At 50.2% G+C, this 26,351-nt stretch overlaps 1 protein-coding gene across 1 annotated transcript; it reads left to right on the forward strand.

Annotated features, from left to right (window-relative positions):
- On the forward strand, positions 1–24,680 carry IFNLR1 (interferon lambda receptor 1). Its single transcript, XM_045899140.3, has 8 exons — positions 1–92; positions 5,388–5,587; positions 8,926–9,049; positions 14,598–14,782; positions 17,031–17,173; positions 18,631–18,790; positions 19,318–19,451; positions 20,553–24,680. The coding sequence occupies exons 1-8, from the start codon at positions 1–3 to the stop codon at positions 21,345–21,347; spliced, it is 1,833 nt and encodes a 610-aa protein (XP_045755096.2). The 3' UTR covers positions 21,348–24,680.
- Positions 24,681–26,351: the final 1,671 nt, after the last annotated feature.

The raw sequence follows: 26,351 nt of genomic DNA on the forward strand, positions 1-26,351 counted from the left end.
ATGTGCGGTGGCACAGAGACAAAGGGGGGGGTGCCTCCTGAGGTGAAGAGACCAATCAGGTGCCTGTCTAGCCGTGTCCTGAAGGAGCTTAGGTGAGGCTTAGCCATAGCCGTCTCAGCGTTGTGACTTACGATCGGAAACTATTCCAGTGCGGCCATAGACTGTATGCTGTTCACCACAGAATCGCAGACAGGCCCACTCAGACCCTGTAGGCTTCTGGGGACCTTAAGGGTGCCCGCCCGTGGAGTCACAGAATCAGTCCGCTTGAGCAAGCCAGGTCGGACTGCACAGTCACTCACACATTCACACTCCAGAAGTTATTACATTCCCTCCCTGGGAATCCCTACCTGAGAAACCTCTAAGAGGTCTCTGGGAGGTGATCAGGCTCCCCTTCCACCCCAATGAGGGTGGGCCTGTCTGGGTCCTGGGGCCCAGGAATCCGACGTCGGGACCAGGCCCTCACCTGCCAAGTCTCCTTGAGTCCGGCGGGAACAGCAGAGCGGGGCCGGCCCGAGGCGACCGGGGTGGGAGACTGCCGAAGATTAGGCAGGGCGCGCCTTCTCCGTTATGATCTCTCATTCCGTCACCGCCCGCCGTTGCCCCCAAACCAGTGGCAACAATGGGCCAGCGCGGTTGGGTTTCCCGGTCAGGGAACCAAATATTACAGAACCTGGACTGGATCGCCCGACGGAAGAACCAGACGGCACTCGGAGATCTTGGAGGATAGGAGGTTTATTTAACTCCGGTGGGCTCAGAGGAGAGTGATCTCCAAAGGTCTGAGCGGTGAGCACAAACAAAGGGGGCAATTGATACACTTCTACTTCCGCGTACAGGCACCTTTTGGCGCATGCGTGAAGCGGGGCAGGGAGAAGAACCCGGAAGAGCCCCGGGACAAGGACTGGGGCTCTCTCGCTGGCTTGGTCGGTCATCTTAGGACACAGATTTTCCTTATCAAAATGAGGTAACTTGCTCGAGGCCATAAAGTGAAAAGAACAGAAACTTTGGAATGATGTGGTCCTGGATGCAAATTCCACCTTCCCCATTTCCGGCTGTGTGACCTTGGGCGTGTCTCTTAACCTCTCTTTACTACAGTATCTGTCTTCGTTGGGGCTACTATAGTAGAATACCATAGACTGGGTGGCTTAAACATTTATTTCTCACCGTTCTGGAAGCTGGGAAGGCCAAGATCAAGGTGTCAGCCGATTCTGTTCCAGCTGAGAGCACTCTTCCTGGTTTAGAGATGGCAGATGTCTTCTCCTTGTATCCCATGTCAGAGAAAAAAAAAATCTCTTACGTCTCTTCTTATAAAGGCACTAATCCCATTCATGTGGGCCCCACCCTCATGACCTTATTGCCTCCCAAAGGCTCCACCTCAGAATACTATCTTTTTGGGGGTTAGGGTTTCAACATTTGCATTTGGGGGGCTACAGTATCCTCATCTGTAAAATGGGAACAGGGTACAATTACTCCCAGGGTGGCCGCTACTCTGCATTAAAGGCAGAATGAGGGCTGGAGCTCAAGCCTCCTGATTTCCAGGGTGGTCTTTTATCCCCAGGAAACTGGTGGTCACCCCTACACCACCTGGTAAGAAGAATCCAGAAAACTTAACATCTGGAAGGGTCACATGGAGAGGAGGGTCTTGTATTATTCTGTGAGGCCCCAAAATGAAGAGCTGGGTTATTGGGGGATGTTAGAAGGAAGTGGGTCAGTTGAAGGGAGGTGTTCCTGACTGAAATAGTTCAGAAACAGCATTCGCAGCTCCGAAGGATAGTGAGAGCTCATTGGTGGAAGAGCCCAAGCAGCACCTGGATGTCCATCTTTCCAGGATGTTGGAGAGGAGAGACTCTCAGGGTAGGAAGTTGGCAGGGGTGATCTCTTAGGTCTCCTTGTATGTAACCGGCTGTAGTAGACACATGCTGTTTGTCTCTGTGGCATCCACTTTTGGAGAGCCACCCTCCTTCTGTGGAATTGGTAAGAAGAGCTGTCAATCAGGATGCTCTATTCATCCCTCCCGCCCCAGGGGAGGGCATATTACCCAGAAGACTAGGGGGAGAGAAAAATCTGAGAAGGGCAAAGGCTGGGAGGTGTGAGAAAGAGGGAGGGAGGGAAGGAGAGAAAGAGAAAAGGGGGGTAGGGAGGGAGGCAGAAAAGGAGAGAGGAAAAGAGAGAGAGAGAGAAACCAGCAGGACTGTCTGTGAGGCTGGAGCCTGGAGAACTAGATGAGAGGTTCAAAGAGGACATGGAGGCCATGTTGTAAACTTTGACTTTGTGTAAGAGATCTTGAGCCCCTGGCTGTGGACCATAAGCCCCACATGCCACTTAGGGTTTGGGATATGCTTTGTTCTAAACATGGAGAAGCTCTGTGAGAGTTCTTCCACCCTGTGGAAAAGCAGGCTTACATAGGCCCAGAAGAACCAATTGGTTCTTCTTGAAGCATTTCTTCACAACTCTGTGTTCAGTGACCTCACACTGAAATGGGCTGTGGCAGAGGTATTCAGGCTTCCACAAATGCTACCAAGCAGGGCTTCCTCCCATGCACCGAGCCCCAGTTGTGAAACATTTCCCAACTTCCACCTTGCCACCACTCCTTCTACCTGATAATCTAATCCAAGGAGCGCTGGGACATCCCAGAGTTTAATGCTGTGATCTTTGCAAATCAGAAAGTGATCAAGCTTGGGGAATTTTATTTTTGTCTGCCCTTAACCATCTGAAGGAAGAATAGCAGAAGTTCAAACCCACAGGCTTTGAGGACAGCCAGACCAAGGTCCAAATTCCAGCCCTGTCACTAATTAGCTGTGTGACCTTGGGTAAGCAATGGAACCTCCCAGAGTTTCATCTGTTCAAAGGGATACTAACACGCACTTCATGGAGTTGTTGTGAGGATCAAATACTATAATAAACTGTAGCACCTGCTGTGTAACAAGGATTCAAATAAATATTAATGCTATCGAATGCTGTTTTTTTTTTTTTTAAGATTTTATTTATTTATTTGACAGAGAGACATAGCGAGAGAGGGAACACAAGCAGGGCAGAGGGAGAGGGAGAAGCAGGCTTCCCACCGAGCAGGGAGCCCAACGATCCCAGGACCCTGGGACCATGACCTGAGCCGAAGGCAGATGCTTAACGACTGAGCCACCCAGGCACCCCTCGAATGCTGTTTTTGATAAAGAGATCTCAATAGAAATATGCTCATTTTATTCCAGATTGGCCTCATTTTCAGTATTTGAGAGAGTGGAAAGAAACTGAAGCAGCACTTTGAGGACCTGTGTAAAGGTTAGGTTGTGGTCACTGGCTGAGATTTTCTGGCCCACAACCAAGATGACTTCTTTGAAGGTTTTGAGAGATGCAACTAGCCTGACCTTTGTGGTCTCAAAATGTCCTTTCATGTTGATACAGCAAGGCAACCAGACACATGATTTCCTAACCTGAGATTGGGGTAGGGGGTGTTACGGAACCTGGACTGGCTCCCCCGACGGAAGAACCAAGGGGCACGAGGAAATCTTGGAGGACAGGAGGTTTATTTAACTCTGCTGGGCTCAGAGGAAAGTGGTCTCCAAAGATCTGAGAACTGAGCACAAACAAAGGGGGCAATTGATACACTTCTACTTCCACGTACTTGGCACTTTTGGTGCAAGCACGAAGCAGAGCAGGGAGAAGAACCTGGAAGAGCCCCAGGGCAAGGACTGGGACTCTCCCACTGGCTTGGTCGGCCATCTTAGGACACAGATTGTCCTTATCAGAGGGAACAGCGGAGAACAAGCATGTGGCAGATTTTGTCAAAAAGAACAGGTGCCAGATTCAGACAAGCCAAGTGGGGGGAACAGGTGGCAGATGAAGACATTTCCCCACCGCCCTGTCCCCACTGCCAAGCTGCTCCCACTTCAGTGGGATTCTGGGCCTGAAAGAGCTGCAGTTGGTTGGATGAAGACACAATCTCTGACTCAAAAGGAAATTCAAAGATAGGGATCCTTTCATCTTCCTTGCCTTTGAGGTCCAAATATGGTCCCTGTGAGACCCTGTTATAAGACGTGCCGATTGAGCTGAAGTCATGAGGCAAATCTCAGAACCATCCAGGAATTTCTGAATGTTTTCACCCAGAACCAAACTCAAGGCAACTTTTAGATCTACCAAGTTCTGTGAAAACGCATTCTCTCGACCAAGAACTGCTGGGCTACAAGTTGAGAGCCAGCATCTGCCACAGAGATGAGCCCAGGATTCTCTCTGCTCTGGGTCTACTCCTAGTTCACGGGCGTGGTCACAGCTGACCAGTGGTCACCCCATCTGTCACTGATACCCAGAGAGTGGACAAAGCAGTTACCCAGAGTTGCTGTGGTCGTGGAGTCTGGCCTGGGCCTGAACCCAGAATCCAGCACCTGCATCAGCTTTCTGGGCCTCAGAATGGCAGTATCCTCATCTGTAAAGAGGAGGCCATACCTCCTTGGAGAGTGGTGGAAAGAGAAAAAATAACATTTAATAAAGGAGAGCAATGATTGCTTTTAGAATCTTGTTGGAAAAGCAATACATATAAATTATTGAAAAACTTAGAAACCAAACATGAGCAGAAAGAAGAAATTTAAATATATATATATCTCATATATATGATATATATCTCCTCACCACCCAGAAATTAACAACCACAAACATATTGGTATAGATCCTCGATCTGTTATCCATACCTATGGACATACAGATTTTTTTTTTTTTAATGGGGCCATATTTTGCTACTTGCTTTTCTGCCACTGAGTATGTTGCAAACATACCCAAGTCATTACATATCCCTGGGCAACATCCTTTTTTAATGACAGGAGACTACACTGCGGTGAGGCTGTTTCCATTGCTTGGAAGTGATTACTCTTCAGGTGCCTGGTAATGCACCAAGGCTTTGGTGTCGGAGGCACCAACTTTCCCCAGACGAGCCCGTTAGCTCTGGAGGCTGCCACTCCCCCGGTGAAGAATGTACAGAATAACAGGACCGACGCACCAGATTTTCAGAGAGATTAAAGTGGATAACGTGTGGGAAGTGCTTGGCTTAGTATCGGGTACATAGACCGCGCTCAGACACCGCCAATGGTGTCTGAGGCTGTGTTGTTAAACTGGCTCTGAACACTTGCCTTAGTCCTGTTTGAAAGCCCCATATTGGAATTCCTAACTGCGGTTATTGGTAATAAGCAGTTTCCCTTCCCTTCCCTCCCCCCATATACGGATTTACTGATTCCCGGCTCCACGCCCCCTATCCCCACCCCACCCCACCCCACCCCACCCCCCAGCGCCCGGGGTCGGGCTGAACAAAGCGCAGGGCAGGCCCTGGGGAGCCACCAGCGGTCTCGGAGCGCGGGTGGCGCGGGGAGCTGGCGGCCAGGTCGCTCGCAGCGGCCTGACCGCCGCAGGGAAAGCCCCCGCCGGGCCCCGCCCCGGGCCCGCGGTTCGGCCTCCCATTGGCTGCCGGCCGCCGCAACCTGCGGGCCGCTGAGCCGGGAGGCTCGGGGAGGTGGGACCTGGTGGCGCCCGGCTGGCGGCGCTGGAGCCGGCCTGGCGGGGGTCGGGCGGTGGGTCCCCCTGCTGCTGTGCCTGCTGCAGTCCACTCGAGGTAAGCGCGGGGCCCCTACCCCGGGTGGCAGAGCTCCTGGAAGGAGGGTCGTGGCCGCAGCCTGCCCGCAGCCAGCCGAGCAGGTGCGATCGTACCCGCCCAGCCACCACCCGTTGTCTTCTAAAGTGGAACTTGGGACGAAACAGACCAGAGTCTTTGAAATTCCTTTCCCGGACGAAACTGATCCAGTTTCCTAAGGCCAATGCAACTCCCGGCGAACAGGGAAAAACAGTGGCACTTTAAAAAGCAGCTGCGCTGGTTTATAAAGTCCTGCTTAAGGTTTCCTAAAGGCACTGTCCCCTGCATTAATATGACACTGGATCCTCGCTGTTAGGGGAAGTCCTGCCCCCCGGCGCGGCCCCCATCCCTTCCTCGGGCAGACGGTTTCAGAAGCGCCACACCCAGACTGAGGGGAAGGAGCTCTGGCTTAGTCTGTGCTCTCCTTTTGCTCTTAACAAGCCACCTTTTGTTTCTGGGCTCCCACTGGTAAGTAAGGTGGTACAAAATACCCCAGGCTAGGACCCAACCACCAAACCCCAACCAGTCAGGAGAAGGTCCCAATATTGCCCCCAATCTTAGACTTCCTAGTCTTAGGCTAACAATTTAAGAGCAAGAAGGGCCCTTGGTCATAATTTAATACTAATATTAAAAGCCAACGTTTCTTGACAACTTCTTTGCGCTGGACACCACATTCCCCTACTTAAGTGGTACAACCCAACCATCCTATGAGGTAGGGACTGTCTTCTCTCTTTTCGGTTGGGGAAATTGAGGCTCAGAGCAATCAGGGGAATTGCCCAAGAAGGAAAGCACAGGTGGAACACCTGGAAGAGAAGACTGAGGCTGACGCAAGCGTGGCCAGCTTTGGCTGCCGGGCGGGCAGCTGGAGCAAGACCGTCCATCCACCTGGGTTGGCTCAGGGATGTCCCAGCCCCTGGCACCTCCACAGCAGGGACTGATAATGCAGCTGGCCAAGGACAGTGCACCTGTGTGTATGTGTGGGTGGGGAGGGGATCCTCTGTCCCCCTGTTTCACTGTCAACCTCAATAGTTCTCCTGTCTGGACCCAGCTACACTTTTACCTGGGGAATATTTAATGTACCCGACACAAACTGCAGCGTGTGATGGTTTAGGGTGAAGCGCAGACAGATCCAGGTTCAAATCTTGGCTCCCACACAAACTGGCTGCGTGGCCTCAGGCAAATTATTTACCATCTGTCTCTGAGTCTAGTGCCCCTGAATGGAAGTGGAATGACACCTACCCCATAGGGTGGTTTGTCCTGAGGATTGAATAAGGTTTTGTGCATAACATGCCAAACCAGTGCTCAGTAGATGTAACCACTCTAGCTGCTATTTCTCTTGTGGGCATGTCCTGCCCACAACATACCTTATAATCTGCTTGCAGACAGACTTTGGCCTCTGCAGCTCACCTGCTAGAAAGCTGGGAACAGTGACAGCATCTGCACCCCCAGTGATCCGGTTCCAAGTGGGGATCACAGGATGAGGTGGAAGCAGGCACCCATATTTGGGTTAAAAGGCCAGGGGTGGGGAGCTGTGCCGAGAACCATCAGTAGAACTGCTCCCCCCACCCGTCCCCCACGCCATTCTGTCACCGGTGTGGATTTATGTCACGCCCTGTGTGACACTTCAGGGAGCTGAATTCTCACAGGACCATGAGCTCCTAAAGGGCAGGAATGGAGTTATATTCCTCTTTGAAACTTCTGGCACGCAGTGGTCCACAGATGTCATTAGCCAATAGTGGTTCATAGATGTTGGAAGAATAAAGCTGAATGGGCCCCATGAGAAGCTCAAGGAGGAAATGTGGTCAAGAGCTCAGAATCTGGAGTTGGCTACTAGCCCTGGATTTGAATTCTGATTCTACAACTTATTACCTGACAAGTCCTCTGTTTCCCTCTTCTCTAATGTGATGATCACACTTAGTATCTACCTTCTAGGGGTGTGGGGAGGATTGAAAGAAAATGCAACAAAGTGCTTAGCATGGCTCCTGGCACATAGTTAGGACACAATACCTGTTAGCTGCTATCATCATCCCCATCATCCCCATCACCCTCACTACCACTACTTAGAGATGTCAGGGAATTGACATTTGAATCAAGTCTTTAAAAGATTAGATGGTAAAAAAAAAATTTTTTTTAATGGTGAACAATAGACAGTCAAAGAGTGCTGGGTTCAAAGTCACCCAAGAGATGTAGTAGTTTGAGAAGGACAGGAAGCAAGATTGGCTGCAGCCTCATGAGCCTGCTGGGGAGCTGTAAGAGAGAGGTCGACAAGATGGCCTGTCATGTACCTCAATAAAGAGCGTGGACTTTATTCTAAGGGGCCAGGGAAGGGCATGGAACTGGGGAGGGGTGTAATCAGTGTATATTTCGGAAGATGAGGGTTAGCAGTGAGGAGGAGGTGTCAAGGAGGGGATGTAGGGGCCAGTTAAGGATAGTCAGGGAAAGTGTCACTGAGACAGTGACATCTGAGCAGAGATGTGAAGGAAGCAAAGGCGTGAGTCTGATAGAGATCCAGAGAGGGGGACCAGTCTAGGCAGAGGGAATAGCTCCTGGAAAGGCGTGGAGGTGGAGCGTGCCTGGCATGCTCTAGAAACAGCAGAAAGACCGATGCAGCTGGAGAGCAGGGAGCACAGGGAGAGCAGTGAGTGGAATTAGGTAGGTCTTGGGGGGTGGGGGGGCAGATTATAAAGACTTTGGATTTAACCTTGAATGAAGTGAAAGCCATTAGAGGGTTTAAAGCAGAAGAGTGACTTGATCTGACTTTCATTTTAGCCCTTGTTGCTATGTGGAGAATGGACTGAAAGGACAAGGTTAGAAGCAGGGAGACCAGTTGGAAGGCCTTTGGAATAATCCAAATTATCACAATATTCATTCATTCATTCAACAAATATTTATTGTGCATCTACTCTGTGCCAGGGACCATGGCAGGCAAGCTCTGGGGACATGGCTAAGAAAAGAACTGAGCATCTGCTCCTGAGACCCTCAGGGCTGTTCCCTCCTGGAGTCCAGCAAATCCAATAGATGTTAGATGGTTCCTGTTCGGAGGTGTTCCACTGAAACCCTCAGGTGCCAGATGGACCGCAGAGGCCTAGGGAGGGGAAGGGGCTGCGGTACAAGCAATCAGTGGCCCAGCTATGATTAGAGTCCTGACCCTGGGTGCCCAGCCTACATCATGTCGTCTATGCTTTAGCTACCCCAGATGACTCCTGGTTCTCAAACTCACCAAGCACCTGACTGCCTACCACACCTCTCTTCAGCTCCAAATGGCCCATGTCAAGACCAGCCAGGAGCTCCAGGCTTCATGACCTCTATCTCTCCCACAGGGAAACCCCATCTGGCCCCTCCCCAGAACGTGACGCTGCTCTCCCAGGACTTCAGCGTGCACCTGACATGGCTCCCAGGGCCTGGCTACTCCCAGAATGTGACCTATTTTGTGGCCTATCAAAGGTAGAGGGGAACCTCTGGTCTGGTGTTTGAGGAGCCTGAGGAGGAAGGCAGAGGCTGGATGGGCTTGTCTGGGAGTGTGTGTGGTCAGCTTCCTGGTTCTCTGTGTCCCATGGGAGACAGCATGTGGCAGGTGTTTGGAGAGAGCGTTGATAAAGGTCTGGAGGTGGGAATGGTGTTGATTAGGAGACAGTACACAGGTGTTGGGTCTGCCAGGGCTCGGGAGGATCTTTGAGAAGAGTCAAACAGGGCTCAATTAGAGCTACAAGGGCCCAGGGGTGGAATTCTCCAGGGCCTGGATGAGGTGCTTGGAGTTGTTCCAGCTGACAAGGGAGGGCAGACGTATCTCCTGCAGGGCCCATGGTAGGCATTGCTAGAGGATCACCCTTTTCCCTACGGAGCCTTGAGATCCTTCTCAACCCTGCAGTCCGGGCAGCCATGACTAATCCAGAGAAATCTGAAAGTGGAAGCAGATTTGCTGATTTGCACATAAATAGGAATCACTTGAGGTTCTTTAGCAGGAGAGTAAGATGATGAAAGCAGATAGTCAAGAGGACTCATCCAGGATGGGTGAGGAGGAGGAAGCAGGAAGGGGAGGTAAGTTCTGAGTACGCAGGACCCACCTGTTCCAGGCTGAGTGCTAACGTCTTGCATGAACATTTCACTTCTTCCTCCCTGTATACCCAGGCTGGCACTGCACTTCCTCATTTTTTTTTTTAATTTTATTTGTTTATTTATTTGAGGGAGAGAGGGTGTGAGTAGGGGGAGGAGCAGAGGGAGCATGGAGCCCGACACTGGGCTCAACCCCACGACCCTGAGATCAGGACCTGAACCGAAATCAAGAGTCGGACCCTTAATCGACTGAGCCCTGAACTTCTCCCATTTTAGAGACAAGGAACCTGAGCTCAGAGAGGTGCTATGGTTTGCCCGAGGAAACCAGGGATGGAGCCAGAAGAAAAACCCCAGTCTGTCTGACCCCGAAGCTTATGTGCTTCCTGTTCTTTCATGGTCCCTCCTTCTGTAACATCCAGATGTGAGTGAGGGGGGCCTACCTTGGAAAAGGGCAGATTGCCAGCGAGCTTTCAAAAGAAAGAACTGTACAGAAATGTATCAGGAGGCAGGAAACACCTAACATGTACTGTGTGCTTTGCTGTGTGTCAGGCACTGTGTCCACGCATTAACCGTCCTTATTCTCACAAAGCCCCGGGGGGAGGGGTGCGGCACCTGCCCCCTGCAGGGCAGAAGATGGAGGCACCCAGAATATATTTTGCTCAAAGTCACACAGCTGGGAATAGTGGGGCCGGGATAGATTGATTAGAGTTGAAAGTCCATCCTCCAGACCTTTATGATATCGTCCTTCTCTTTTATACTTTTTCAATACCTGTGAGGATTCTAAAATGATGATATTCTAATTGTATTATTTTTTTCACTTATTAGGTGGAATTATTTTACAAAGAGATGCTTCCTCTCTTGTCGTATTTGATATTCAGTGTACTATTCGGATAGGCAAGACAGGGCAAATGCTTGATTTTTTTGTGCAAGTTTTCAAGATCATGAATTTTTGTGCACGTTTTCAAGATCATCTCCCAAAGGCAATTGATTTGATGTTTTTATTATCCTTATGAACTCAAGTACTTAAACATGTTTGATGGTTTCAATCCATTGCAACTTGTCTACTCATTAAATCTTGAATTGTCCCATCTTTGGCCAGCGAAAATCCTTTCAAGTTAGCTCCTGAGTCCTTTTAATTTGATGCGAGTAGTTTTAATTATTTTACTGCTGTTATACCAAGATGTTTCAGGCTCATTTGTATAATTTCTGACCTAAAACCTGAATCAGCCGTTTCTCCATTTAGTAGAAAATGGTTTTAAAGAACACAATGTGTATCCTAGCTGTGCTGATTACTACTTAGCTATTGCTTTGATCTTTTCAGGATACAGGGTGAGATAGGTAGGTAGGTAGATAGGTAGAAAGATAATTCTAATCCCACCTCTGTTCCTGGCTTCTACTGAGATGGCTAATCAAGTCCATGAGTCCCGTCCGTGATCTCCTTATGAAATGATTTCCCAACCACACCCTGACCCTTGGTGTTCCTTCTAGAACGTACTTTCTCCTTTTTTTGCCATATGCATAGGCTGAGAATTTTCCAGTTCTGGTTCCTTTTTGCCTAACAGTGCTTTCTACGTGCCTCTCTCCTCTCTCCTTTTACCGTAAGCAGTAAGGAGAAACCAGGTCACATCTTCAACATTTTGCCTAGACATCTCCTTCGCGACATATCCAAGTTCATCACTTTTAACTTCTATTTCCCACAAAACACCAAAACACAATTCAGCCAAGTTCTTTGCCACTTTACAACAAGGATCACCTTTCCCCCAGTTTCCAGTAAGACATTCTTCCTTTGCATCCAAGCTCTTCCCAGAACGACCTTTGAGTCCATATTCCTATCAACAGTCTCTTCAGGGCACTCTGGGTATTTCTAGCATGCACCCAAAAACTCTTCCCGCCTCTAGCCATTCCCCAGTTGCAAAGCCACTTCCACATTTTTAGCTATTTCTTACATTAGCACCCCATTTATGGTACTAAAATCTGTCTTAATCAGCCAGGGCCACCATGACAAAATACTGTAGCCTGGGGGCCTTAAACAACAGACATGTACTTCTCACACTTTCAGAGGCTGGAAGTCCAAGATCAAGGCATCAGCAGGTTTGCTTTCTCCTGAGGCCTCTCTCCTTGGCTTGCAGATGGTCACCTTCTCCCTCTGTCCTCACATGGCCTTTTCTCTGTGTGAGAGCATGCCTGGTATCCCTTTCTCTTTCTTAAAGAATGTAAGTCCAATTGGTTTAGGGCCCCACTCTTATGACCACATTTAACCCTCATTACCTCTTGAAAGGCCCTATCTCCAAGGACCTATACAGTCATATGGGGGGTTAGGGCCTCAGCATATGATTTTGGGGGGGGGAATAAAATTTAGTCCATAATACCTAATAAACTGGATTTCATCACATTTAAAACTTTTACTCTTAAAAAAAAAAAAAAAGCCTGAAGAAAATGAAAAAGCCAGCTACTGAGAAAAAAAAATTCACAGTATATACACTAGAAAAGGACTAGTATCCAAAATAGATAAAGAACTCCTGCATCTTAATAATAAGAAAACAGATCACCTGAAAAGACTTGAATAGTCACTTCACAAAGGAAGATATTTGAATGGCCAAAAAGCACATAAAAAGATGTCCAATAGCCTTAGTCATCAGGGAAATGCAAATCAAAGCTACAGTGAAACACTACCACTCACCAACTGGAATGGCTAAAATTAAAGGGCCTGACAATACGAAGTGTTGTCAAACGTGGAGTAACTAGAACTCTGTGCATTGTTGGTGGGAATGTACGGTCACTTTGGAAATCAGTTTCTTGTCAAGTTTCACCTTCAGTTACCAAATCTCCCAGATTCTACTCCTAACGCTTTTTAAGAGAAATGAAAACAAATGTCCATACAAAGACTTGTACATGAACATTCATACCAGTTTAATTCATAGTAGCCCTGATATGGACTGAAACATACACCCACATATTCATATGCTGAAACCCTAACCGCCCCCCACCCCACAAGAGTGTATTTGGAGATGGGGCCTTTCACGAGGTAATTAAAATTAAATACGGTCATAAGGGTGGGGCCCTAAACCAATAGGACTCTGTGCTAGTATTTTTGTTAATATTTTGTTGATGGTTCATGTTTGGCTCAACTAGTTCGTTCTATTTATGTTCATTAGACCAACTTTGATAATTATGTTTTTCTTTTTTGTGTGTTTTATATACTTGCTGATTATTTTTCTTTGTTCAATCATTAATTACTAAGTGAGGTGTATTAAAAATTTCTCATTATGATTGTGGATTTTCTGTTTCTCCCTATAGTTTTGTCTATTTTTGCTGTATAGAGTATCTAGTTATTTAGCAGGCACATATAAGGGAGAATTTTTATATCTTCCTGATAAATGGAATAATTTCTCATTATGTAGTGATTCTTCTCATCTTTAGTATTTCTTTGGACTTTGAAGTCTATATTTTGTCTCATATTGATATAACTACAACAGGGTTTTTTTTTTTTTATTGTTAATGTTAACATACTATAGCTCTACCAAAAAACAAAACAGAGGAGTTCTTTCCAAAAATCTGTTCTCTTTGCCTACGCCCTTCTTAGCCTCCTCCATTCACGTATCGCTTGGTCCCCAAACCCAGGAGTAACCGTGGATTTTCCTCTCCTCAAGTTCCACATCCAATCCATGAGCAGGTCCTATCTGCTTTTACCTCCAAAATATATCCCCAGTCCAGCCGCTTCTCGTCATCCTCACCTGTTTTCCCTTAGATCACTACTGCAGCCTCCCAGCTGGTTTATCTGAGTGACCTTTTATTTTTTTCTTAAGATTTATTTATTTATTTGAAAGAGAGAGAGAGAACACATGCGCTCAAGAGCCAGTGGGGGAGGGGCAGAGGAGGAGGGAGAGGAAGAGAATCTCAGGCAGACTCCCCACTAAGCACAGAGCCCAACATGGGGCTTGATCTCACGACCCTGAGATTGTGACCTGAGCCAAAACCAAGAGCCGGATGCTCAACCAACTGAGCTACCCAGGCACCCTGAGAGTGATCTTTTAAAAAAAGAAATTAGGTCACGTCAGTCCCCCTATTTGGAACCTTCCAGGGGCTTCCTAGCACACTTGGAATAAAATCCAAGCTCCTTACCAGGATGCGGAGGCCCCACCTACTGTGCCCACCCACTCCTCTGCCCACCTCTCCAGACTGTCCACACCTCTCCCTCCCTTGTCCACTAGTCTGCCGCCATGCTGGCCACCTGGCTCTCTTCTGGACAGGTCAAGCTCCTTCCCACTGCAGGCTTCTGCTTTTGCCATTCCTTCTCCCAGGCCTACACCTGGCTCCCTTGCCATCGAGGCCTCAATACTACCTTCCTGGCCTTTCCTGAGCCACCTTTGGCAAGCAGTCCTCCCCCACTCCCCATTACCGCTGCCCTTACCCGGTCCCGGGTTTACCTCGCTGATGGGATGATTGGCTTTCTCCCCCTCCCACCAGAACGTAAGTACCCGAGGGCAGGACCTGTCAGGCGTTGCCAGTTCCCCAGGGATCATGCCCAGTGTGCAAGTCCCTTCTTTGGACCCTGGTGTTGTCCGAAGGTTGGCATCACAGACCTGCGTGTCCCCTCTGACAGCCACACAGCATCCAGCACGATGCCTGGCACGCAGCAGGGAGCCTGAAAGGCCTGAATGAAGAACGTGGGAACTGGTTGCTAGCACTCACAATAGCAGCCACCACGTGGCCCTGGGGAGGCAGGAGGATGAGGGGGGTGACCTCCTGAGGCCCCAGAGCTAGTGAAGGACAGAGCCAGGATCCCACCACCTGCTTCTCTCCAGAGTCTGAGCTCCGGTAGGACAGACGGATGGGTGGACATTCGGGCAGATGGAGAGACAAGGGAGCACGTGTCCGCTAAGCAACCTTGCCCCAGAGGCAGAGTCCACAGCCCAGGCTCCCCTGTCTCCTCCCTCAGCGCTGCAACCCCCAGACGGTGGCGAAAAGTGAAGAAGTGTGCAGGAACCAAAGAGCTGGCATGTTCTTTGATGTGCCTGGAGAAACAAGACCTGTACAACAAGTTCAAGGGGCGTGTATGGGCGGTTTCTCCCAGTGCCAGGTCCCCCTCGGTGGAGTCCAAGTACCTGGATTACCTTTTTGAAGGTAAGTCTGTGGCTAAGGGACCTGGTGGGAGACTCCCTGTCCAGGAACTTGGCTAAGTGGCACTGCTGTCCCGGCCACCGTCTCCCACCTTCCCAAAGCGGAGGACAGCCGCATGTAGCCTGGCTTTGTGGCAGGGGGTTAGGGGACTTCTGCCAGTACCAGCAATTCCATTTGCACTCCTCCTAGTGATCTTCTTTATCTTCTAGCGAACACAACCTTAGTCGTGAACTACACAAGGCATTTTATATACTTACTCCTATTTTAATGTTCAAATTCTCTTTAAGAAACAGTTTTGGGGGTGCCTGGGTGGCTCAGTCAGTTAAGCGTTAGGCTCGGGTCATGATCTCAGGGTCCTGGGATCAAGCCCCAAGTCAGGCTCCCTGCTCAGTGGGGAGTCTCCTTCTCCCTCTCCCTCTGCCCCTTGTCACCTCCCCCCACTTGTGCTCTCTCTCTCTCAAATACATAAGTAAAATCTTTAAAAAAAAAGAAAGAATTTTTTAAAATTCCGTTTCAAAAGTAACTTCTGTACACTGTAGAAATTGGGGCAGGGGAGAGAAGGAGAGAAAAATAGAGAGGAAAGCATCCGCCATGTGTCCCACATTCAGAAATCACCAGTGTTAACACTGAGCCAGGAGAGCACTCTTCTTTTCCCAGTATATTTTATTTCTAATCCTAATGACAAACCTGTGGGGTTCATTTTCATTAACCCATTTTTAAAAAAATAAACAAAGTAGGATTCACAAAAGTTAAGGAAGTTGCCAGGATACACAGCTAATAAGAGGTGGAGATGGAAGGAGAATCTGGATCTTTCTAATCTTGGTCATGGTACTAGACCAGACCAAGAGGGAGGTGGGGTGGTAAGAAGGAGAAGATAAATGCTCCAACAATAGCCTCACGGAGCTGAGATCTGTAACTTGCTACCCAGTCTTCTCAAAATATGTGAGAGCAGAATAAGGCTTGGAGAGAGAGGTGGAAGGGCTTGAATGAAATTGTCCAGGGGGAATAGTAGAAAGGAAGAAGAGCTGACCTGGGTAGGAGAAGCTGGCTGGGTGGATAAGAAAGGGAGAAAGATGTATGGGTAAGAAGAAAGGCAGCATGGAGGGGGTGCAGGAGGTTACGGTGGAGGAGGGAAAGGAAGAAGGCTATGTGGAAAGACACATGTGTTGATGGGAAGATGGAGGACAGGAAGCAAAGGCAGATGGGTGGATCCATGGGTAGATAGAAGGCTGGGAAGAGGGAAGAGATGGAAGGACAGGAGGAAAGGGGAGGCAAAGGAGGAAGGAAGGGAGGAAGAGAGGACAAGAAGATAAGATGTATGGAACATAAAGAAGAATGGATGGGTGAGGAGGAAGGAGAGTAGGGAAGTAGGGGCTTGGCTAGCCTAAAGGCAGGAAGACAGTCTAAAGGAACAGGAAGAAAGAAAGGAGTGTTGGCTGGAAAGAAAGGAAGGACGGGCAGGCAGGCAGCCAGGCAGGCAAGCTGGAAGAGCGAAGGATGAACCAATAGTTGGAGGGACAAGGGGAAGAGATTAGGATAGAAGGAAAGATGCAACGAGGAGGTTACTTTGCTACTACTATTAATTTTGTGTTTGCTTCCTCCTCCCTGAAGCTCTCCTCACTCTCCCACAGCACACCCCAAGCCGGAATGAGCCTCCCTGCCTTTTGCCACCCTCGGCTGGCGCCCTGGTCATTTGCTTTCTTGAGTTTTGGTAGCTTGTGTATTTCATTGCCCCCTAATTTCCTCCTGCTTCTGGAGGTCAAGATCCCCGTTCCCTCCAGCTGCCTGCTCAGGGCTTAATATGTTATCAGTGGCCCCTGGACTCTGACCTACAGAACTGGGAAATAATGCGTGCGTGTTGTTTTAAGCCACCCTGTTTGTGGTGATGCGTCAGCAGCCGTAGGAAGTTGATACAAGTGGGCAGGATTCTGACAGTGGTACGTGAGGGCACCCAGGTGCAAGGGGCAGCAGGAGGAACGACAGGTGAGCTGTGAGTCTGGCCTGTTCATTTCACCTCTCTAAGCCTCAGTTTGCCCTTCTGGATGATGAGAATAGTGCTATCTGCCTCCCAGGGTCACTGCAGAGCTGAAATAAAATGGCTTTAAGGTTCTTGATGCATAGTAGGTGCTTTACAAACACTGGAGCCACTTTCCCCTTCCAGGAGTGTTCTCTGGGCTGGGGGGAGGGGGGTGTGGTGTGTAGCAGGGGGCAGGGGGATGGAGGCTGACAGGTCCTGTTCTGGTTCTGCCAGTGGAGCCAGCCCCCCCTGTCCTGGAAGTCATTCGGACAGAGGAGATCCTGAGCGTCAATGCCACCTACCAGCTGCCTCACTGCATGCCCCCACCGGATCTGAAGTATGAGGTGGATTTCTGGAAGGAAGGCATCAGGAACAAGGTAAGAAGCCCCTTTCCTGCCCCCAGGCTGGACCTCCATCCCCACGGCCCCTCCAAACCCCAGTGCCTCTCACCCTCCCTGCCTACTTTCTGCACACCTCCTCCAGGAAGCCCACCCCACATACCTCTCACTCCTGGCAGTCACCCCCTGACTCTGTACAGTATGACTGGCCTGTGGCCCACGCTTGCCCTTCTCCACCTACGAAGCCAGTATGGGACGTCCTGCCCCTGCGCATTATAGGTGGTCACAGCACACCTGTTTTCTACCCAATATATATTTTTTTAAATTATGAAACCCTTTTGGTCCAATGAAATCTGATTGAAGTATGATAGGCTGTAGGAGGCCCGCTCGCCAAAGCACTGGATTCATTACCAAAAAAATCAGAAAGCACAGATACATTCCAGGAAGGAAACTAGAAGTACTCAGAGACTACCACAAATATGCCATTTCAGACTTGTTTCTCGTGCATGCACGTGTGTGTTTCTGTACACATTGATTGACGGCCGGGGTTGGCAGACGTTTTCTGGAAAGGGCCAGATAGCAGATATTTTCTTCCTTCAAGGGTCAGGCGGCTTGTCCAGCTAGTGGACTCTGCCTCTAACCCACAAAGCAGCCGCAGACAATGGGGCGATACACGGGCATGGCCGTGTTCCAGGGACTTTTTTTTGCTCTGTGCAAAAAAAAAAAAACAGCAGGCCAGATTTGACCCGTGGGCTGTAGTTTACTGACCCCTGTTCTTATTCCCTCCTTCTTTCACTGAGCCCACCAACATCCACACTCCTGACCTCCTGCATATGTACTCTGGACCCTAGATCCTCCTCTGACATAGTCCCTGCCTCCCAGAGCATCACAAACATCCTAGACCAGCGCTGTGCCACGCGTGTAATTTTCAATGTTCCTCACTAAATTACGTAAAAGAAACAAGTTCATTTCATTTTAATCATCTATTTTATTTCATCCAATAAAACGTTATCATTTCAACATGTAAATAATATAAAAGTTCCTGGCATGCTTGGCATTCTTTTTTCACGTCGTCTTTGAAAGCCAGTGTGCATTTTATACTCAGAACCCATCTCAGTGTGGACCAGTGGCTGCTGGACTGGGCGGAGCAGCCCTAGAGTTTTCTGGGTCCGTAAGGACTGAATGATGCTCTCTACCCCCAGATACATTGGGAGGCCCTGAGGGCAGGAAGCCTGAGGAATCTGCCCTTCAAAACGGGGACCCGCAGGCCCCTGGGGGGTGCACACGAGGGTGACTCTGAGTGGCAGGGCTGCTCTTGAGTGCATACCGTCTCTACTTCAAGACTCAGTGGGGAAGACACCAGATGATGTTGCTCCCTAATGCTGAAACTGTAAGGCGGGCAAAGAAGACGCGGGATCACTGGAGTATCCTCCCGGCCCCACCCTGTCCTGTCCCCACAGCGGGTCTGCCCACCTCCCTGCTGTCTCTCCAAACAGACACGATTTCCGGTCACTCCCCGCGGCCAGCCAGTCCACATCCCCCTGCAGCCAGCCACCAGCGGACACCATTGCCTCAGTGCTAGAACCATCTACACCTTTGGTGATCCTAAATACAGCGACTTCTCCAAGCCGACCTGCTTCTTCCTGGAGGCCCCAGGTGAGTGCCAAGTGATACGGAGGTGAGGACCCCCCCCCCCCCCCGCCGCCACCGCACATATTATCTCCATCCTACGGCGGTTAAGGGCATGAGTCTAGAGATAGACTCCCCTCAGTTAAAATCCCAGCTCCACCGCATGCACTGTGTGTCTTTGGGTAGCTTACATCACCTCTCTGAATCTTGGTTTCCATAGTCTGTAGGATGGGTTTGCTCTTAGGAGGATTACATGGGATGATGCATGTGAAGCCCGCAGCACATATACGGTTATAGGTGGGAGCCATGGTCATTGTTTCTGTTCTTTTTTTTTTTTTAAGATTTATTTATTTATTTGAGAGAGAGCGCGCACACAAGCTGGGGGGGGGGAGGGAGGACAGAGGGAGAGAATCATTTAAGCAGACTCCCCGCTGAGCACAATCCCATGACCCTGAAATGATCATGACCTGAGCCAAAACCAAGAGTCAGAAGCTCAGCCAACCGAGCCACCCAGGCACCCCATGTTTCTGTAGTTCTTATTTTTCATTACTTAGGAGCCAGCTGGGCATTCCCGGTGCTGCTACCACTTCTGCTTCCCCTGCTGTTGGTCATTGCCATAGGCTATGTGATCTGGAAGCGCTTCAGAGAGAACCCCTGGTTCCAGCGGGCAAAGATGCCATGGGCCCTGGTATGGCAAGTCTGGGTGTGTGCAACAGAGGGGGAGGGTTGTTGAAGAATAAGGAAATGGGTCTGGACTTAAAGACATGAGTCAGATAGAGTGTCAAGATAGTCCAGATTGCAAACATCTCCTATCTTCATGTCTAAATTTCCACCATTAGTAATTCATTCCTTTGGCACCAAATTCAAATGGCAAATATACCTGGGAGGGAGGAGTGCTGGAAGTCCCCATAGTGAAATAACTTCATCTCTGCTATGGATTTGTCAGATGCCAAGAGCAGAGCCCCCAGCCTTGGGACTCAGGAGGAGTACCCAGAAAGGGGAGGGGCAGAGGGTGTTGCCAAAAGCGGAAATCTTAGAAGGATCCCAACACTTAGTTCACAGTTTAACCGAGGGTGAGTCTTGCCCAGGCTGACCCCAGAATCTCCTTACTTGTCTGCTGGCTCACTCCCTTAGAAGCTGGGACAGGGGGAGGCCTGGAGAGATCAGATGGGTCTGACTTGTTCGAATGGAGGCCCAGCGAGGGTGGCTAGGCCATAGGTGTGGCTCAGTGGGCTCTCAGGTCAGGATGGCTTTGAGGATGGATTCTGAGTATCTGCCACACAGGAGTGTTTTTAACGTCCCTCGCTCTGGGAGCTGCAGGGAAATCCCAGCTGAACTACAAGCTCTGTGTTAGACATTTCTGTGCTCTGCCGCACCCCTCCGCCTGCTCTTTACATGGAGAGTCACCACTCAACTTCCAGCAGCCAACACCTGCCGCAGGCGGGGGGTGGGGGGTGCTGCCTCTGGCCTCTGGTGTCCACTGCGCCCATGCATGTGGCCGGCCGGGGAACTGGCCTCGCTCTCACCCTTGCCACCCTTCACCCGACGGCGCCCTGAGGTGCGTGGGCTGCACTGGCTCCCAGCTGCCCTACGGGTAACTTGCCTGATGACAGCCTCTCTTGGTGGCTCTCCCCAGCCCCACTGAATTTTCCCTTACTGGGGTTTCCTGGGATCACTTCCCCCACAGAACTACTTACATTTGACTCCTTGTCTCGGGGTCTGTTGTCAGGGGAACCCATCCTTTAGGAAAGCCTGAATTTTCTGTTCTTTCCTCCCCTTCCCAAATCAGGACTTTTCTGGGTACAGACACCCCATGGCAACCTTTCAGCCCAGTGGCCCTGAGTCCCTGGATACCTTGACCCTCTGTTCCCAAAAGGAACTGACCAGAAGGGTCAGGCCAAGCCTTGGAGTCAGGACCCCAGCCACCGTCCAGGCAAGATCAGAGAAGAACAGTGCTGAGGAGGAGGAGGAGGAGGAGGAGGAGGACGCAGACGACAATGTCAGCTTTCAGCCCTACCTTGAACCACCCCCCTTCCCAGGGCAGGAGCACCAGATCCCGGGGTGCTCTGAGGCAGCTGGCACCTGGAGTCCTCCCGTCCAGGTCGAAGGCTCCTCTGCTGCGGATGCTTCCGACAGAAGCTGGGCCAGCACGGGGGGCTCCTCCCCCTGGGATGAGCCTGGGTCCTCTTGCTATTTGGCCAAGAAGAAGCCAGGCCAAGGGCCAGCTGGGGACGGGTGTCAGGAGCCTCTCCCACTGCCTGAATTCTCCAAGGACTTGAGTTTCCTGGACAGTCCCCTGAAAGATGACCTCTCCTCCTGGGCCAGCTGGGGCTCCTCAGCACCAGAGCTGAATCTGGTCCCTGGGGAGCCCCCAGTTTCTCTTCACACACTGACCTTTTGCTGGGACAGCAGCCCTGAAGAGGAAGAGGAGGAGGAGGAGGAGGAGGAAGAAAGTGAAGGAGGAGGAGGGGGAGGAGGGAGGGAATCAGAAATTGAGGATGATAGTCCTAGCAACTGGGGGGCTGGGAGCCTACGGAAGACTGAGGTCAGAGGTGGGACCCTGGGGCATTACATGGCCAGGTGAGCTGTTCCCCAGCTTCCCTCCAAGTCTGGTGCCACTGAGCTTTCCTAGGACCTGAGATGCCACCGAGACTTGAGAGCCTGGGAGCATCACCACCGAGGCCGTGGAGGGTTCTTGCAGCATTTCAGAAACCCCAGGGTTGGTGTCAATTAGCTTGAGCGGTAAGAAGCCACCCCATCCTTTTTGACTCACCGACTTTGGGCTGAGCTCCAAGAGAGGTGGAGACAAGAATGGGCTGAGGTCAGAGGTTGATTGGCTGTCGCATCACCCCATCGGCTTTGGGGTGACAGGCCAGTTAGAAAAATCAGCCCTGAAAACATGAAACAGGTGAGGTCAGGTCACAGTGGACGCCAAGGGCTAACACCACAAGGGGCCATCTGGATCTGGAGGGAGGGAATTTGGAGTACATCTTTATCAGTGTCGTGCCTTTCTCTGGCACCTCCCGAGCACCCCCACCCCCAGGTCCCAGCCTCCTGGTTCATGAGTCCTCTAGGGTGGGCCCCAGTGAAGAAAAATCTAGTAAGCCAGGGATGTTGGACAGGAAGGGAAACGGTAGTCATTATTCAAATTCCAGCCTCTGACTCAGGGAATTACACAGCTTTTATGATCAGATGACCTCGCTTCAAATCCCAGCTCTGCCATTTACCAGTCCTGTGACTTTGGGTAAGCCACCTTCCTTCACGGTACCTAGGTTTTCTCACCTGCAGCTGAGAGTCCCGAGAGAGACGTGTAGTATGGTGGCTGTCACATCACTGGTACCCTCTGCACGGTGGCTGGTAGGATTCTCCATCCTCCCAGGCTCTGAGAGGACTGCAGGGCATCTCCCACCTGTGACCCCTAAACTCTGAGCGACTAGCGTTCACCTTTCAGCTGGTCTCACCTCTCATCTACCTCCTGCCTCTACCTTCACTTCCTCCCTCCTCCTGGTCAGGAAACTGCACTCTCAGAAAGCCAGAGCCCAGCCAAGAGGGACCCTGACCCCTCTCCCCTTTCCCAAAAAAGAAGGAACCAAATGGTCCACCTTCCAGGGGTCTGATTTGTTGGGGTTGGGGTCACAACCCGGCAGAGAACTAGACTCGTGGGCCTGTGATCCCTGTTTTAGACAGCACTTTAGACTCTTTGATTATAAAGAAGTCCCATTTTCCCTTCTAGTTGTGAGAATCCAGCACCTTCTGGCAGCGTTATGTTAAAAGGTATGGGAGAAGCAGTAAAGTGTCCCCCAAACTGAGAGGGCACTTTGAGGCCGGGAAATGAAGCAGGCCGCTGCATATAGTTTTCACAGAGTTTTATTCAGGGTAACTCACTGACGGGGCGCTTGGGCGGACGATGTTCCGTGCAGAGACATATTTACTCTCTGGGAAATCCAGGCCTCAGTCCACAGGTGTGATAGAGCCAGGGGACGCTCAGAAGGGCGTTGTGGTGAGATCAGAGGGTCTGCACACACCTCAGAGGGCTGGAGTGCACCTCTTTGACAGCTAACCTTTCATCAGATCCTGTGGTACCACCTGTGCATCAGGAAGGGGAAAGACTATGTTGTCTCTAACAGGTTCCTGGGAGGCCAAAACAAGCCTCCCCCCCCATCCCAGCCCTGGTGGGCATTTCTAAGGTATGTATATGAATCTCCAAGGGCCTAGAACACATAGCTTCAAGAGAGGTCGTGGAGCGAACATGAACAAGATGGAGAGCCAAAGATGGAGTCAGTATGGTCAGCGCTCCTACAAGGTGACGATCCTTACCTGGGGGCTGGTGAGGGGTGTTCTCAAACCACTGTCTTATTAACCCATACCCACCAGTGTATGGGTGAGCAGAGCTGAGTTTTTACCCACAGGGGCCGAGATTTTTGTCATTTTGTGGCTGGGGTCTGAACCATCGTGGTTCTGTGACCTGGGCCCTGCCATTTAACTGCCAGGACTTGGATTTCTCCATTTGTGAAGAAAGCATCTTTGTAGCCATTTTACCCACAGAGGTGTACTGTTTTGAAGGCAACATGAAGGTTTACCATTAAATGAAAGATCTGGAAAAGGGCATCTGCTCCAGGGGTTCTCAAGCCACATTGAGACCGTTCTCAAACGGTCTTGGGTTTCACAGGACGAGTCTCAATTGCAGGGGATCCGTGGTCCATAGGACCCCCCACTTCCACCAGAGCGGCCTCCCTGAGCCCTGGCGCACCCCCATGGCCTTCCGTGTGAGGCTGTGCTTAGGGAGCTCCACTCCTCAAGAAGTTAGCAAACCACTTTTTTTTTTTAGATTTTATTTATTTATTTGAGAGAGAGAGAGAGAGCACAAGTGAGGTGAGGGGCAGGGGGAGAAGCAGGCTTCCTGCTGAGCAGGGAGCCCGATGTGGGACTCGATGCCAGGACCCTGAGACCATGACCTGAGCTGAAGGCAGATGCTTAACAACTGAGCCACCCAGGCGCCCAGCAAACCACTTTTTTAATTGAATACCTGTCTTTGTTTCAAACAAAGAAATGTCAACTCACTATGTATGTCCCTACGGGTGAGATCTTTGGTCTCTGGCCAGCTGGGCCAACCACTTTGCCCTTGGCCTTGTCAACAAAATGCCAGGATCTCAGCAAGTATTTCCAGGAGCACAAACTGGCAAGAGGCCTTCACCACTGCTGGGACTCAAACATCCATGCACGCACACACACACACACACATGTCTGCAGGAGCTGAGGCTTGTCCACATCCCTAAGCACAGAAGAAGAAGAACCTCAGCATGCTGAGGTTCTTTCTGGAACCCAGCTGAGCTGCTTCATGGAAGTAATTTCGAAAAACTAAAAGCTGTCATCACTATTGTCTTAGGCCTCTGTGAAGGAACCACATTATCTCTTTTCTTAAACCTTGTTATTTAAAAAAAAGAAAAAAAAACCAGCCTTGTGTTTTGTTTTGTTTTTTTTTTTTTAAGCAAGCTTTCAAAGTTTCATTTCTGAGAGAGGCTGAGCTTTTTAGTAATTCTCAATGCCAGCTCTTTTATCCTTAAATCATTAACAAAAAGCCGTGGGAAGCATTGGGAAAGAGCATGATATTCAATATCATAATTTGCCAGGTGTGCTCAGCACTTAACTGTTTACAGAGCCCTCTCCTGCACACAGTGGCCGGCCGGGAGGTGCATAGCCCGAGCTCGGGGGCCACCTGGAAGGATGGGTGGGTGATGCCCCATGCGAAAGCAACATTATGATTCTTTAGCACACTGAGATTATGCATTGTTCTTAGGTATTTGTATTCGTGTCTAATTTTGTTCTATGTTGATAATATATTTAAATAATTTCCTAATGGTCTTGGGTATTTACCCTAAATTGTTCTAAATAAAAAGCTCTATTTTTAGAGAAAACGGCAGGATTGTATGGAGATGTGTGTGCTCTTATTTCTCAAAAGCTCCTCCCCATTCATCTAGCTCTTAGATCACAAGGGTCTTGGGTTGGGTCCCCAGCAACAGACCCAGAGACTAGGATTTGGGGGTATAAAGCAGTGCTGTGTTTCCAGAAAGCACCAATAGGGGAGTGGGAAGCCAGGCAGGGAGGGAAGGCAAACTGTCCAGGTACATAAACATATCACTGTTCTGGGCAACTGGGGCTCAGTCCCCCTGGAGGGCTTTGGGGGTTCAGTGTGGGACTCTCCAGATTTGTTCAGCCAGGAGCAGGAGCTGGGTGGGGAACGTATCCACAAACCCTGTCAGTCCTGTGCAGAGTGCCCCCACTCCCACCCCCCGCGCGAGTCCTCGATCTGTGCTGTTGAAATCCATCAAGCTGAGTGCATGAGAAAGATGAGTGCTGCGGGGGCGGGGGAAGAACACCCAGGTCACCAGCTACAGTGAGGCCCAAGCTGTACCCACAACCCTGGCATCGCACCCTATTGCAACAATGGTCCAGGGAAGGATACAGAACATCCTCCATGGCTGGCCTTGCAAACCTGAATTCATTCCAGTAGATCACTGCTGAGAAGAAGCTCCCAGCTTCCAGTGACTCTCCCAGGACCACCTAGGAACTGACCAGCACGGTGCCTGCTGATCGTCATCATTTACCGGGGCCAGGGCAGATGCTAGACCCAACCTGAGCTGATCCAACAGGTCCCTCTCCGTGGAATTCAGAGTCTTGGCTGCCTGGATCTAGAACAGGTAAGTTCCAACCTGCTGTGGCCCCATCGCCCTCTCCAAGGAGCAGGAAAGCACAGTGTGCAGAAAAAACAGGAATGTGGCAGCCAGGTGAGCTGCTGAGATGACAAGCGATAAACCCTGGCTCCCGTCCATTCCTGAGGCCCAGCTACAGCCCTGTCCCTGGCTTCCCAGCAACATAGTTTTGGGGGTTTTTTTTAAAGATTTTATTTATTTATTTGACAGAGAGAGACACAGCAAGAGAGGGAAGACAAGCAGGGGGAGTGGAAGAGGGAGAAGCAGGCTTCCCACTGAGCAGGGAGCCCGATGCGGGGCTCGATCCCAGGACCCTGGGCTCATGACCTGAGCCGAAGGCAGATGCTTAACGACTGAGCCACCCAGGCACCCCCAGCAATGTAGTTTTAAATCAGCTCCCTGGACTGCCTGTTTCTTGTAACCGAATATCCTTGCCAACTCACAAAGAGACCATCCATATTGTAGCTCGTGGTGAGGTTGGAGCATCTGACCCTTGAATGGATGTGCAGTAGGTCCTTCCCAGAAAACAGGGTAGAAGTTCCTCTCCAAGTGATCCCAATCACCTCCGACTCCACCTTCTGAAGCCAGGTCACCTTTGGAGGGTTTCTTGGACTGTTTGCTGCCCACCTTCCGGCCAGTGGTGGGTTTACAGGGCCGCTGGATCACACGGGTTCCTGGAACTGGGAGAGGGGAGGTTTAGGGTACTGGGCATTACATCCTGAGAACTCCTTTAGGGAAGGGACTGTTTTCCTCCTGGCACCAGCACCTCGCGCAGGGTGGAAGCTTGGTATTGAATAAATTAATGAAGGAATGAACGAGTGAATTAATCTATGAACTGGAGTCAGTAAGGGGCTGGCTATGGCTGAGTTATATATAAG

Source organism: Mirounga angustirostris, unplaced genomic scaffold (assembly GCF_029215605.1).
Source record: "Mirounga angustirostris isolate CCGP_5_RB_7025 unplaced genomic scaffold, mMirAng1.0.hap1 SCAF_4, whole genome shotgun sequence".
NCBI lineage: Eukaryota > Metazoa > Chordata > Mammalia > Carnivora > Phocidae > Mirounga > Mirounga angustirostris.

Bases quoted from the DNA above. Each gene is read 5' to 3' on its own strand.
- IFNLR1 (XM_045899140.3), top strand. From the start codon at position 1: ATGTGCGGTGGCACAGAGACAAAGGGGGGGGTGCCTCCTGAGGTGAAG. The intron at 17,174-18,630 runs GTAAGAAGCCCC...CTCTCCAAACAG, and splicing joins AGGAAGGCATCAGGAACAAG to ACACGATTTCCGGTCACTCC. The intron at 19,452-20,552 runs GTATGGCAAGTC...TTCCCAAATCAG, and splicing joins CAAAGATGCCATGGGCCCTG to GACTTTTCTGGGTACAGACA.